Source organism: Marmota monax, unplaced genomic scaffold, assembly GCF_021218885.2.
Source record: "Marmota monax isolate L192 unplaced genomic scaffold, Marmota_monax_Labrador192_F-V1.1 WCK01_AAM20220418_F8-fsc00008, whole genome shotgun sequence".
NCBI classification, from domain to species: domain Eukaryota; kingdom Metazoa; phylum Chordata; class Mammalia; order Rodentia; family Sciuridae; genus Marmota; species Marmota monax.
The window spans coordinates 15,943,132-15,955,900 of record NW_026694432.1 but is presented as its reverse complement, the minus strand read 5'-3'; the positions used below and the strand labels follow the sequence as shown (position 1 = coordinate 15,955,900).

At 42.6% G+C, this 12,769-nt stretch overlaps 2 protein-coding genes across 5 annotated transcripts in view; one reads left to right on the top strand and one right to left on the bottom strand.

Moving 5' to 3' along the window:
* The window catches only part of Yars1 (tyrosyl-tRNA synthetase 1), a 30,177-nt gene extending 21,313 nt beyond the window's left edge, over positions 1 to 8,864 (bottom strand). The window contains exons 1-3 of the mRNA XM_046468601.2: positions 8,651 to 8,864; positions 4,571 to 4,717; positions 4,245 to 4,420 (exon numbers count right to left, since the gene is read on the bottom strand). Of these exons, the coding sequence (XP_046324557.1) occupies positions 4,245 to 4,420; positions 4,571 to 4,717; positions 8,651 to 8,815 (488 nt within the window). The 5' untranslated portion in view covers positions 8,816 to 8,864. The remainder of the gene's footprint in view (positions 1 to 4,244; positions 4,421 to 4,570; positions 4,718 to 8,650) is intronic.
* A 200-nt stretch (positions 8,865 to 9,064) lies between these two features.
* S100pbp (S100P binding protein) overlaps positions 9,065 to 12,769 on the top strand; it is a 42,282-nt gene continuing 38,577 nt past the window's right edge. For 2 of the 4 annotated variants that reach the window (XM_046469078.1, XM_046469080.1), the window contains exon 1: positions 9,065 to 9,156. The gene's annotated coding sequence lies outside the window, so the exon portion shown is untranslated. Of the gene's footprint in view, positions 9,157 to 9,234; positions 9,471 to 12,769 lie in introns of those variants that run through there. The other 2 variants (XM_046469079.2, XM_058570923.1) reach the window with 2 other exon arrangements.

Genomic DNA, 12,769 nt, shown 5'->3' with positions numbered 1-12,769 from the left:
TGAACCCAAGAATGCTTAACCACTGAGACCCCTTTTTAAATTTTGAGACAGGGTCTTGCTAAGTTGCGTAGGGCCTCACATACTTGAGGCTGTCCTCAAATTTACAATCCTCCTGCTTCAGCATCCAGAATCACTGGGACTATAGGTGTGTACCACCACATCTGGCTAAGAGGTATTTTTTTTTTAAAAACATTTAACACCTTTGCAATTTAGATTACTTTATAAACAATGGCATGTTATACATTAGTTAATAGTTATTTTGTTCCTGGGTAACTGTTGCAGGGGACAGATCTCTGGACTCCTGTGGACAAAGGCACAGATGCTCAAGTCCCTCTGTGATATAAAATGGCATAGTATTTGCATATAACCTCTGCACATTCACTCATAAAGTTTAAGCCATTTGTAAATTACTTATAATATCTAATACAGTCAGCCCTCCAAATCCATGGGTCTCACATCTGTGTACTTGATCAACTGCAAATCAAATATATTTGGAAAAAAATACTGCTTTTTTATTGAACACGTACTTTTATTTTTCTGTCATCACTCCCTAAACAATATCATATAACAAGTATTTATATGGCATTTCCTTGTATTAGATATTATAATCAGTTCAGAAATGATTTAACGTATACAGGAGGATGTGCCTAGGTTACATGTATCTTTTTATATAAAGGATTTAAGCATTTGTAGATTTTGGTATCCAGGGGAAGTTCAACAACCAATTGCCTGCAGACTCTGAGGGATGACTATACAATGCAAATGCTTCAGAAGTAGTTGTCATATTTTATCAGTCAGGCAATAATGACAAGAACAAAAGTCTACTTTGGATCTGAGGTTGGCTGAATTTGTGGACCTGAAGGGATGACTGTATGGTCAATTGAAGTACATTATCTCTTTGTATTCTCACTTTTGCTTGTTCTCTGGAGGCTGAGGCAGGAGGATCATGAGTTCAAAGCCAGCCTTAGCAACAGTGAGGCACCAAGTAACTCAGTGAGATACTATCTCTAAATAAAATACAAAACAGGGCTGGGGATATTGCTCAGTGGTCAAGCTCAATCCCTGGTAGCCGTACCCCCCGCCCCCGCCCAGGTTGTCTGGCATTTTTAGTTGTTTTTGGTAGAAAGGTAGGTCATAGTAACTGGACTATAAGACTGCTAGAAAAGAAAGTCCTTATTTGCATCTTAATCACTCTATGTATTTTTTTTTCTGCCCATGTCTCTGGGATGCATTTTGTGTGAACTTCACAGATTTACTCATTTAAGTCTACAGTTGATCCTGTATATTTCAAGTTCGTTTTTTTCTCTAAAGACTGAAATTGAGGTTTCTAAATTTTTTTAAAATAAATCTTTTTTTATACGTCTATTTTTATTTATTTATTTTATGTAGCGCTGAGGATCGAACCCAGGGCCTCCCACACACTAGGTGAGCACTCTACCACTGAGCCACAAACCCCAGCCCCTAAATGGTTCTTTTTTATATTTATATATTCATGTTTCATTCCTGCATCTGTCTTATAATTTTCTTTTCTTTTTAAGTAGATACTATTTCTTGATATGTTAGAGCTTGTCATTTTGGTAATATTAGGACATAACACATAAATGGTGGGCAGCTTGGTTTAATTCTTGGTATGTCAAGTCTCCATAGGTCTGAAACTTGATGGAAATCCCTAAAGACCCAGATGAGTTGCTAGTGATGCTCTTATTCCAGGTTTTACCTTCCTTAAAGGGTAGGTTTGGGAATGGAAAAAGGGGAAAAGCCCTACTCTATTCTCTGGTTCACACAGTAAGCTTGGTTTGCCCTCACTGCTGGGCTTATAAACAATGCTGGTTTGTGAAATGGAACACAGGCAGACCTGTAACTTCAATCCAACTCACCAATTTACATTTCAGTTTTGTTTCTCTTCCCATGGAAATGTTTAGTTGGTTTTTGAACTGGGCTATGTCCTTTCATCTATCACTGCTGCGCTTGGAACAGAAGTGTATCAAAGTGTGTACTACAAAGCCATCTTTCTTTAAAGTCACTTTTGTACATAAAAAAAGATCAAGTGACTTGAAACAAGATAGCTTATTTATTTATCCTACCTTCCCATACCCAAATTTTATTAAGTCTTAGGAGAATAAAAACCTTGGCTGTGTTATTCATGGTTATAACTCCAGGGTCTGGAATAGAGTTTAGCATATGGTATGAACTTAATACATATTTCTATGATTTGCTCCCTTATCTTCTTCAGGTTTCTGCCTAATATTTTCAGAATGGTTTCTCCTAGCTGTTCTACTTAAAAAGAAAGTAACTCCTACTGTCCACGAATTACCCACCTGTTGCCTGCTTTTAGCACCTATCACCATCTACACAAACACACACAATTTATATACATATATACACATATATAAACACACTTGATCTCTTGCTCTCTGTGTGTGTGTGTATATTTCAGTGGTAAGTCCCAAGTTCAATCTCCAGTACTACAAACAACAAAACAAGAATTAAATCTGAGGCAACCTACAGAGACTAGAGGATTAAAGATCTGTTTATATGCAGGTGTTTATTCTTTTTTCAAAACTCTAAATGTCCAACAGTGGAAAATAATAAAGAAAATTATATATTAGAAGAAGTAAAATGATAATTTACAAGTAAATTACAAGTAAGCAAGAAATGGTAAATTAAAAAATGATAAATTAAAAAAATGATAAATTACAAGTAAGCAAAAGATCTGGGTTCACATCCTAACTCATTTACTTATTATGTGTGTAAACTTGGGAAAGTTAAATCTGAATCTATTTCACTGATAATAGTAATAGTATGCTTACCTTAAAAGGTTGTTTTGAGAGTTTCAATGCAAATATGCCTAGCAGAGTGACCTATGCTATGTAGACTATAAAGACTTATTTTAGAGGTCTTAGACATTTTAAATTATGGGGTGGAGACGTAGCTCAGTGGTAGAGTGCTTGCCTAGCATGTGTGAGACCCTCACTCAGTTCAATCCCCAGAAAACAAACAAAAAACATACAAAATTATATCTACGCTAATATCACAAATATAATTAAAAAAATATTTTAGCTGTAGATGGACACAATATCTTTATTTATTTTTTTATGTGGTGGTAAGAATTGAACCCAGTACCTTACACATGCTAGGCAAGCGCTCTATCACTGAGCCACAACCCTAGCCCAAATATGAATATAACTGACAAACAAGCAATAAGAATGGTTGGGGAGGTGAGAAATGTGTGCAATCTCTTTCACATTGCTTTTTATCATTATTTGCTGAGGCTGGATGAGAAAGGGAGGATGATCACTTACTATCCCTCTCCCACATGCTGTAAGTTCTGCAACTTTGTTATGTTACATTTGTATCTCCAGCAAGGAGAACAGTACCCAGGTAGTTACTGGTTTGTTGGTTCATTCTTTCTTTCTTTCTCTTATTTATTTGTTTTATTGCGGGGAGGGCTGAACCCAGGTTATTTATTTATTCATTCGTTTATTTATTTTACAGGGGGATTGAACACAAGGGTGCTTTACCAATGGGCTACATCCCTAGCTCACCATCACCTACTTTTTAAATATTTTGAGATAGGGTCTCACTATGTTGCTGAGGCTGGCCTGGAATTTGCAATCCTCCTGCCTTAGCCCTTCTTGAGTTGCTGGGACCACAGGCGTGTACCACGGCACCCTTTAGTTGTTTTTTTTTTTTTTTGAGGGTACCGGGGATTGAACTCAGGGCACTCAACCCCTGAGCCACATGCCCAGCCTTATTTTGTAGCTTATTTAGAGACAGGATCTCACTGAGTTGCTTAGCGCCCTGATGTTGCTGAGGCTGGCTTTGAATTCAAGATCCCCCTGTCTCAGCCTCCCAAGCCGCTAGGATCACAGGCATGCACGGCTAGTTGGCTCATTTTTGATGGATGAATTAAGAGGACAAAGAACACACATTTTTTTTGTTTGTTTGTTTTTTAAAGAGAGAGAGAGAATTTTTTAATATTTATTTTTCAGTTTTCGGCGGACACAACATCTTTATTTTATTTTTATGTGGTGCTGAGGATCAAACCCAGCGCCTCGCGCATGCCAGGTGAGCACGTTACCGCTTGAGCCACATCCCCAGCCCGACTTTTTTTTTTTTAATGGTTCTTAACAGGTACTGCCATATAGCTTCTAATCCAAACTTACAGAATGCCTAGACTCCACAGGTCTGTAATTAGCTAGAAGCACCAGAGCCAGGAGGAGCATGAGTAATTAAGCACTTACTTGCTGAGTTGGTAATCAGTGCCTTTGACAAACTTGAGCTTCTCCAAGGGCACGCCAATGCTCTCCAGCATTGCCTTGATCACATTCTCATAGTAACCAGTTCGGAGTTCTAGAAGTTCCCATGGGGCTTTCATGTTATCCAGGTATGCGTGAAGGTCCGCAAACAGAATTGTTACCTAGCCATAAGGCATAAGGATCACCAAAATGTGATTTTTGTCCATTATCTCCAAACCATCTCCCCCCCCACCTTCCCCTCCCTCACTCTTGTTAATCTCTTTTTATCATTCCCTGAGGGAAACTACTTAGCTGATACCATGGATTCTTACCTCACATCCTGCCTTTAAGAAGTCAGCAATCTTCGACATGGGCACAAAATAAGCTACATGTGGCTTGCCTGTCGTTGCTGTTCCCCAATAAACTTTAAGTTCTCGCTCCTTCAGTATCTCCTTCAGCTTCTCTTCCCCCAGAACCTCCTGTTGTGGAAGCAAGAAAGAACTGATTTAATGCTGGTGCTCGGCCTTGCTCATCGTTTTCTGAGACAAGGAAAGCAAAGACATATGTCCCGGGAGGCCCAGCTGAGAGCCACCCTAAGCAGGTACTGTTATTAGTGGCTCTCCCATGAAATAACATTGATATGAGGGGGTGGGAGCATGTCTCTACATCTCCCCCTCCAGCTACTTCTAACTCACTCTCCTTCCTTTCATAGCCAACTTCTTAAAGTCGTTCTCTCTTTTGGTCTCCCTTTCTTCATCTCCCATTCCTGTGCAAGTTTCATACTGTATTACACATACTCTTGCAAAGATCACAGAGGACCTCCAGGTCTCTTTTTATTTTTTAAAACATTTACTTTTTAATTGTAGGTGGACACAATACCTTTATTTTTTTTATTTTAATGTGGTGGGAGGATCGAACCCAGTGCTTCAGCATGCTAGGCAAACGCTCCACCTCCGAGCCACACCCTAGCCCGTTCCAGGTCTCTTAACTTCAATGAATACTTTTCAGTCTCCACTCCCTCCCTGCAACACTTTATACTTTTGACTTCCTTATTTTATTTTCTTAGTTTCCATCTTTTCTGGATGATCTTCTTCTTCCTAATCATTAAATATTAACAATCCTCGAGGCTCTAGTCTTTTCTTTCTTACTCTACATTCCCCCTAGTTTATCCCCTTTAGTTGTTTCAGTTACTACTCTTGAGCTAACAACTACCAAACCTCCCAAGTAGTTAAGACTACAGTTGCCTGCCACTATGCTTAGCTTTGTTTAAAACCTTGATTTTCTTTTGCCCTAAACAATACTGGTAAAATCCTAATACGCCAGTACGCCCCAGATTAAAGAGTTTTCAGTGTTTCTCAAGGGAAGTTTGGGGAGACTGTCAGAAACCATGACAGACAGCTGGGTGTGGTGGCCTGTAATTGCTTGTAATCCCAGTGACTTGGGAGGCTGAGGCAGGAGGACTGCAAGTTTCAGGACAGCTTCTGCAATTCATCAAGACCCTGTCCCACAATGAGAAATAAAAAGGGCTGGGGATGTAGCCAGTGGTAAAGCACCACTGGGCTTAATCCCCAGTATGGGGGCAGGGGAGAAACACTATAAGAGACAAAAACTGTTTTGCTAGTTTAAATTATCTATTACTAGGAACTGTTAAAATCCTGTGCTCCAAGCTGTCTGTTGGCAGTTGATCCTGCATCCTCCAGAGCTCCTGACTATCTAGACACTTGGAGGATTCTCATCACCCAAGGAAAGGTTTCAATTGGCCTGTATAACCTGAGAGAGTCAATTCCATAGGCTTTGTGTATCTTATGTCCCTAACAAGCACTCTTTTATGAAGAGAGGTTAAGAAACATAGGATTTGGCAAGGGGAAGCATGCAAAAATCTTGAGTCAAGTTCAAATTGTGCACAAAACAATCCAAATGCCTATCAACTGATGAATGGCTAAACACAATCTGGTATGTCCATACAGTGTAAATTCAGTAATAAAAGGAGTGAAGTTCTGATAGATATAACAACTTGGACAAACCTATGCTAAATGAAAGAAGCACAAATTTCAGTTAAATTTCCAGAATATACAAATACATAGGAACAGAAAGTAGATCAGTGTTTCCTTTAGAGCTGGAGGGAGGGATGATAGTGGTGATTGCTATTGGTACAAGTTTTTTAAAAAATAGTTTTTAGTTGTCAATGGACCTTTATTTATTTATATGTGGTCCTGAGAATCAAACCCAGTGCCTCACACATGCTAGACAAGCATACTACCACTGAGCCACCACCCCAGCTCCCAATGGTACAAGTTTTCATATTCCCTAGTGGGAATATGAAAATGTTCTGCAATTAGATACTGGTCATGGTACACAACAAAAATGCACTGTAAAGGGGCAACTTTTATAGTATTTGAATTGTATCACAAAAAGGATTAAAAAGAAAAAACAACAAGCTATGATATACCACTGCACTTAGTGCCCAGGATTTTTTTTTTTTTAATGGTGCTGGGGATTGAACCCTATGTACAAGGCAAGCACTCTACTACTGAGCTACAGCCTCATCCCAAAGCCCAGTTTTATTTTGTTTTTTTTTTTTTTTTTAATTTTTTATTGTTGGCTGTTCAAAACATTACATAGTTCTTGATATATCATATTTCACAATTTGATTCGAGTGGGTTATGAGCTCCCATTTTTACCCCATATACAGATTGCAGAATCACATCAGTTACACATCCATTGATTTACATATTGCCATACTACTGTCTGTTGTATTCTGCTGCCTTTCCTATCCTCTACTATCCCCCCTCCCCTTCCCTCCCCTCCCCTCCCCTCTTCTCTCTCTGCTCCCTCTACTGACATTCGTTTGTCCCCCTTATATTATTTTTCCCCTTCCCCTCACTTCCTCTTGTATGTACTTTTGTATAACTCTGAGGGTCTCCTTCCATTTCCATGCATTTTCCCTTCTCTCTCCCTTTCCCTCCCACCTCTCATCCCTATTTAATGTTAATCTTCTTCTCATGCTCTTCGACCCTACTCTGTTCTTAGTTACTCTCCTTATATCAAAGAAGACATTTGGCATTTGTTTTTTAGGGATTGGCTAGCTTCACTTAGCATAATCTCAAAGCCCAGTTTTAAATTGGGCTTGCAGAATAAAGCTTACAAGACCCTCAAGAATTGGTACCTGCCTACTTCTCCTAAATAAATAAACATAAAATGTATATCAGATAGTGATAAGTGCTATCTAGGAATAATAACTGAAAATCTGCAGATAGGGGAGACAGTTCTGGTGGCAAGGAAATTATTATTTCAATTAAGTGCTCAAAAAAGGCCTTCCTAGCTAGGGCAGGTGGCCCAGGCACTCCAGATGCTGAGGCAGGATGATCACAAGTTCAAGACCAGCCTGGGCAATTTAGCAAGACCCTGTCTCAAAGTAAAATTTAAAAAGGGTTAGGGGTGCAACTCAGTGGTAATTCACTTGCCTGGCAAGCCCAAGGCCTTGGGTTCAATTCCAAATACCCTGCCCCGCAAAAAGAAAGGCTTTTCTAATAAGGTGACAATTGTCAGAGGCCTGAAGGAAGGCAAGAAAATGAATAATATAAATATTAAGTGTTCTGAGCAGCACTTTGTTCACTTCAGCCAAATTAGTTTTCTCTCTGAACCACAAGGTTCTTTCTCTCCTCTGGATCTTTTTTTTTTTTTAACATTTTTTTAAATATTTATTGTTTAGTTGCAGTTGGACACAATACCTTTGTTTTATTAACTTATTTTTATATGGTGCTGAGAGGATTGAACCCTGGACCTCACATGTGCTAGGAGAGCGCTCTACGGCTCAGCCCCAGCCCCAGCCCCTCTTCCGGATCTTGACAATACTCTTCCATCTGAAATGCTTTTCTCCCCATTTTTCCATTCTTTTTCTGTTTAAGTCCTATCCCTACAGTTCCTGGTGAAAGTAGGAACATTTGTGGAATTAAGGAGTGATCCACTCCTTCAGGGAGCAGTTTAAAGGTCACTTTCTCGTGGAAGCCTTCCCTTTTCTTGGTGTAATAACCCAGTGCTTTCAGTACTCCAAACTGTAATGGTTTAGGTTATGGGTCATTAAGGTCCGATCTCTCCAGGCCAGCTCTGGAGGGCAGTGCCCTAACATATCCCTGGCTCGTAGCACCACGCCTGGCACATAATAGCGTGGGTGCGATGGGAATCTGGGATTCAAAGCCCAGCTCCAACACCCAAGAGATGAGTCCACGGCGATTTCAGTGGCACCCAGAGAATGGCTGCTTGACTGCCGGACCGATCATTAGCGAGGGCTGTAGCTACTCAGGGTTGCCGCGGTGCGGAGATTCCCTGCCCCACACAGTTACTAGCCTACCCTACAGTGGGGCTCAGGTTCACTGGACCCAGGACTGCGCATTCCAACCCCGAGGCCTGACCTGCAGGTTCCGGGTGATCAGATGCAGCTTTTCTTCAGGACTTGGAGCGTCCCCCATGGCTCCGTCACCCCTGCTTCCTGCGCTCGGCAGGCACCCGCGTCTTTTCCTTCGTCGCTTCCGCGGCCGCGTGCCGGGAACTGTCACGAGAGTCCCGCCAGGTTGCATCAGCTGAGCTCGTCGCTCGGCTTTCTCTGCCTGGCCCCTTCTCCGCCGGGCCTTATCCGGGAGAGTCTAGAGCAAAGGAGAGTCGAGTGAGTCGATGAAACGGGAAGGGGCGGAGCCTGCAGGGAGGGTAGGAGGTGCGGAGGGCGGGATTGCGGCGTTTGCGCGGGGCGCAACCCTCTCAGAGGCGGGGCGGTTTCTTGCCAATCACTGCTTATTTGCCCTCCCCCTGGCGTTGGCCAGGCAGCCTCGGGGTGGGGGAGGTCGGGGAGGGGGCGATAAAATGGCGCAGGGGGCGGAGTGAGGCGCAGTCGTTCGCCCAGGCTTTGGCCCGGCTTCCGGAGGTGAAGAGCGGGAGGGACGAAGGGTCGGCCGTTCGTCGGCTGGGCGGGGGTTGGGGGCGCCTGTTGCTTCTCCAGGGGGTCGCGCACACTGCCCGCCCCCTTGAAGAACAGGGAGGCCCTCGCTCTGCTGGGAGAAGGGCTAGTTCTCGCTCCTGAGGTGGTGGCGGGAGAATATCCCTGCCCCCCACCTCCACGTTGGTGGGCGAGCGACGCCCCTCACCCTGCTGAGGAAAAGGGAGGCTTTCTGGTCAGCTGAGAGGCATGAGCGATGTCCGCTGTCCCTGCCCGGTGGGGGAGGGGGCAGTGGCGTGGAGGTGGGTGGGGGATGCCTCTGCCTCTTGCCCGCCCGGCGGGAGGGTGTTACTCGGGAGATAGAGGATCGCGGACTTTCGGAGGCGCGGGGCGGGTGCGGGAGGAAGAGGATTACCCACCCCTCCGGGAAAGGGGACTGAGGTCAGCCGAGGTGTGGCTGTGGGCGGCGGTCCCTAGGGAGAGAGGGTGCACCGCCCCGGCCTGCGGAGGGGCTGATTTTGCCCCTGCTGGGGGAGGGGCGGGGAGAAAGCCCGCGTTTCTCCCTCCTTCCACGGGGAGGCGGGAATTCTTCGACTCCTCTGGGGAGGGGAGAGGGAAGCGTAAAAGCCCAGCCGGTAGCGCGGCGCCGCCTCGCGGCCGATGAGATTTCTGGAGAGCCGGGGGCGGCGGGGGAGGCCAGGCTGTATCCTCGGAAAGGAAGACTTGTGCCATTCTTCCTCCTGGTCTTCAATGAATAGGTAGAGGGAAAGCAGTTGGCATTGCAGAGTGAGCTCTGGAGAGGACCAAGAAATCACTGAGTTGCCTGCTAGCTTCCCTAACCTGATCTGCATTGTTTTTGGGTATTTGTTAGGGGCTCCAAACTTTAGCACACCTGTTTAAAAATTGTTTTAAGAAACAGTTTTCTTCTTAAATAGAAATCCGTTGCTACAGTTAGTAGTCCCTGCTTTCTATGCCCATTTTGGAGGAGTCTTGGCATCCTGATGTAGTGAAATGTTACCTGAAGCAGAAGTTTCCAGCCCTGGGTGGTTTGTCCATTCTACAGTGTTTCTAGTTATCTCAAAGGGAATTGCAGAATTCTTACAGATAATTTCAGTTCTCTTTGATTTTTTTAAAAAATATTGGGCTCGTTTTATGAGTGATAGCAAAGCCTTTTGTGCTTTGTGTTTCACGTGTATTGCATTTAGTACAGGTTGCAAATCAAAGGCTAATTAATGGGAAGTCCTCTTCTTTGGAAATAATTCTTAGTTTTGGCCCTGCCTGTCAGACACAGTTTGGTAATGGTTTTGGTTTTAGAGCCTTGAAAGAGGATGTGGGGTTGCATCTGGTTGCAGTTTTAGTGGCCTGAAGAAGGCTTTGTGCTCGAAGGCAGTAGGTTTTCTGAGGTAAGGTAAAAATAGATAGGGAACCAGTTTCTGAGGTTGCTACCAGGAGGTTACAGAACAGAGAGAGGGGGTGGTACACTGAAGTGTGAAGAAGGGGGTGGACAGGTGAGAGAGATGTGGAAGGACAGAATAGGGTCACACAGGGATGGGGAACAGAATTAAAAGATAGATTTGGGAAATGGGAAAAATATTCTTTACTTTAAAAATAAAGGAGCCCCTATATTTTAAGTGGAGGTTACCAGGAAGGTAGTAAGAAAGGTGGTAGAATGGCAGGCAGAAGTATAAAGCTGTCTTGTGGAACTTCACCTTAAGAGCTTCAGTTTTATCTGAGGGTTTCCTCCCTTGCAGATTCATTGAAGTCAACTTTCATTGGCATGAGGTGTTTAGATTTTAAAGTGCTTTTGTAAACATCCCTTCAGTTGATCTTCAAGGATGAAGTTGATCCTTGTTAACAGTGAATATCCCTTTTTTTCAAGTGTTCATCTATATTTAGGTTCAGAGATATTGAGAGTTGCTGAAGTCTCTGAATATTTAGTCCATACCCCTATATGATGTATTTCTTTCTTTTTTTTTTTAGATTAATTTTTCATCTTTTTTTTTTAAAGAGAGAGAATTTTTTTTTTATATTTATTTTTTAGTTTTCGGTGGACACAACATCTTTGTTTGTATGTGATGCTGAGGATCGAACCCGAGCCGCACGCATGCCAGGCGAGCGGGCTACCGCTTGAGCCACATCCCCAGCCCTATATGATGTATTTCAGTGACCATTAATTTGCAGAACTTGCCTTATATTTCAGATCTCCATTCTGTCTGGTCTTTAGTGGTAATATGGTTTGAATGCTGGGTTAATAGAGAATACTGATAATTTCTAAATCAGCAGAGTCTAGGGGACTTATCCCCAGGCCTTTTCATTATCAATGTAGTACTCTTTTTTCTTACCATTCCTATGCTTTTCTTTAATCTTTTCAAGGGAGATGGTGGTGGGATGAAATGATAACCACCATTTATTTCTCTCTTAGATTGTGCCTGTAGTGTGCTAAGTGCTTTATGTTTGCATCTCATCTAATTCTTGCAATAATCCTTTGAGGTGGGTTTTATACTGTGAAATATTTATTTGTTTATTTTTGTGGTAATGGGGATCAAATCTAGGACCTCTTTTACTAAGCAAATGCTCTACCACTGAGCTATATCCCCAGCCCTTTTTAGAATTTTATTTGTCTGAGAGAGAGTTTTGCAAAGTTACCTAGGCTCCCCTTGAATTTGTGATCCTCCTGGATAGCTGGAATGACAGGCTTGCCCCATCATGCCCAGCCACTGAGTCCTATCCCCAGCCCTTTTTTATATTTTTTAAAAAGCTTTTAATTAAATACTTTAAGCATATAAAAACAGGAAGTAACATAATAATGAATACCATTATGCTCACCATCCAGCTTTATCTTATATTGCTATATTTGTTTCAGGTCTTTCCGTTTGGGGGAAGGAGGTACTATGGACTTAACTCAGGGCATTTGACCACTATGTCACATGCACAGTCCTTTTTTGTATTTTATTTAGAGACAGGGTCTCATTGAGTTGCTTAGCACCTCACTTTTGCTGAGGCTGGCGTTGAATTTAAAATCCTCCTGCCTCAGTCTCCTTAGCCACTGGGATTACAGGTGTGTGTGGGCCGGGCTCTTATTACTGTTTTTTGATGCTAGGGATCAAGCCTAGGCCTGTCTGTTAAGCAAGCACTTTACCACTGAGCCACATCCTCAGCCCTTGTTACTGTTTTTTTTCCTTTCCCCCTTTGTTGTACTGGAGATTGAACCCATAGAAACTCTACCACCAAACTACATCTCCAGCCCTTTTTAATTTTTAATTTGAGACAGGGTCTTGCCAGGTTGCCCAAATTGGCTTTGAACTTGCAGTCCTCCTGCCTTATCCTCGCTAGTAGTTGGGACTATAGGTATATGTCACTGTGCCTGGCTTTTTAATTCTCTTTTTAAAAGCAAAGCATTAGTGATAGAACTGAAGCTGTTCATCTCACCTTGCCTTTCCTCCTCCTTCCCCACCACCACCAGAGATAAACACTATGCTGAATTTGGTGTTTCTTATTCCCATCCATATTTTTATAATTTTTTGATATGTGTATGCATTCATGCACATGTAGTATTGTTTCTTTAGCAAATAAATTGAAGGGAGAAAAAGAAGGGGAATCT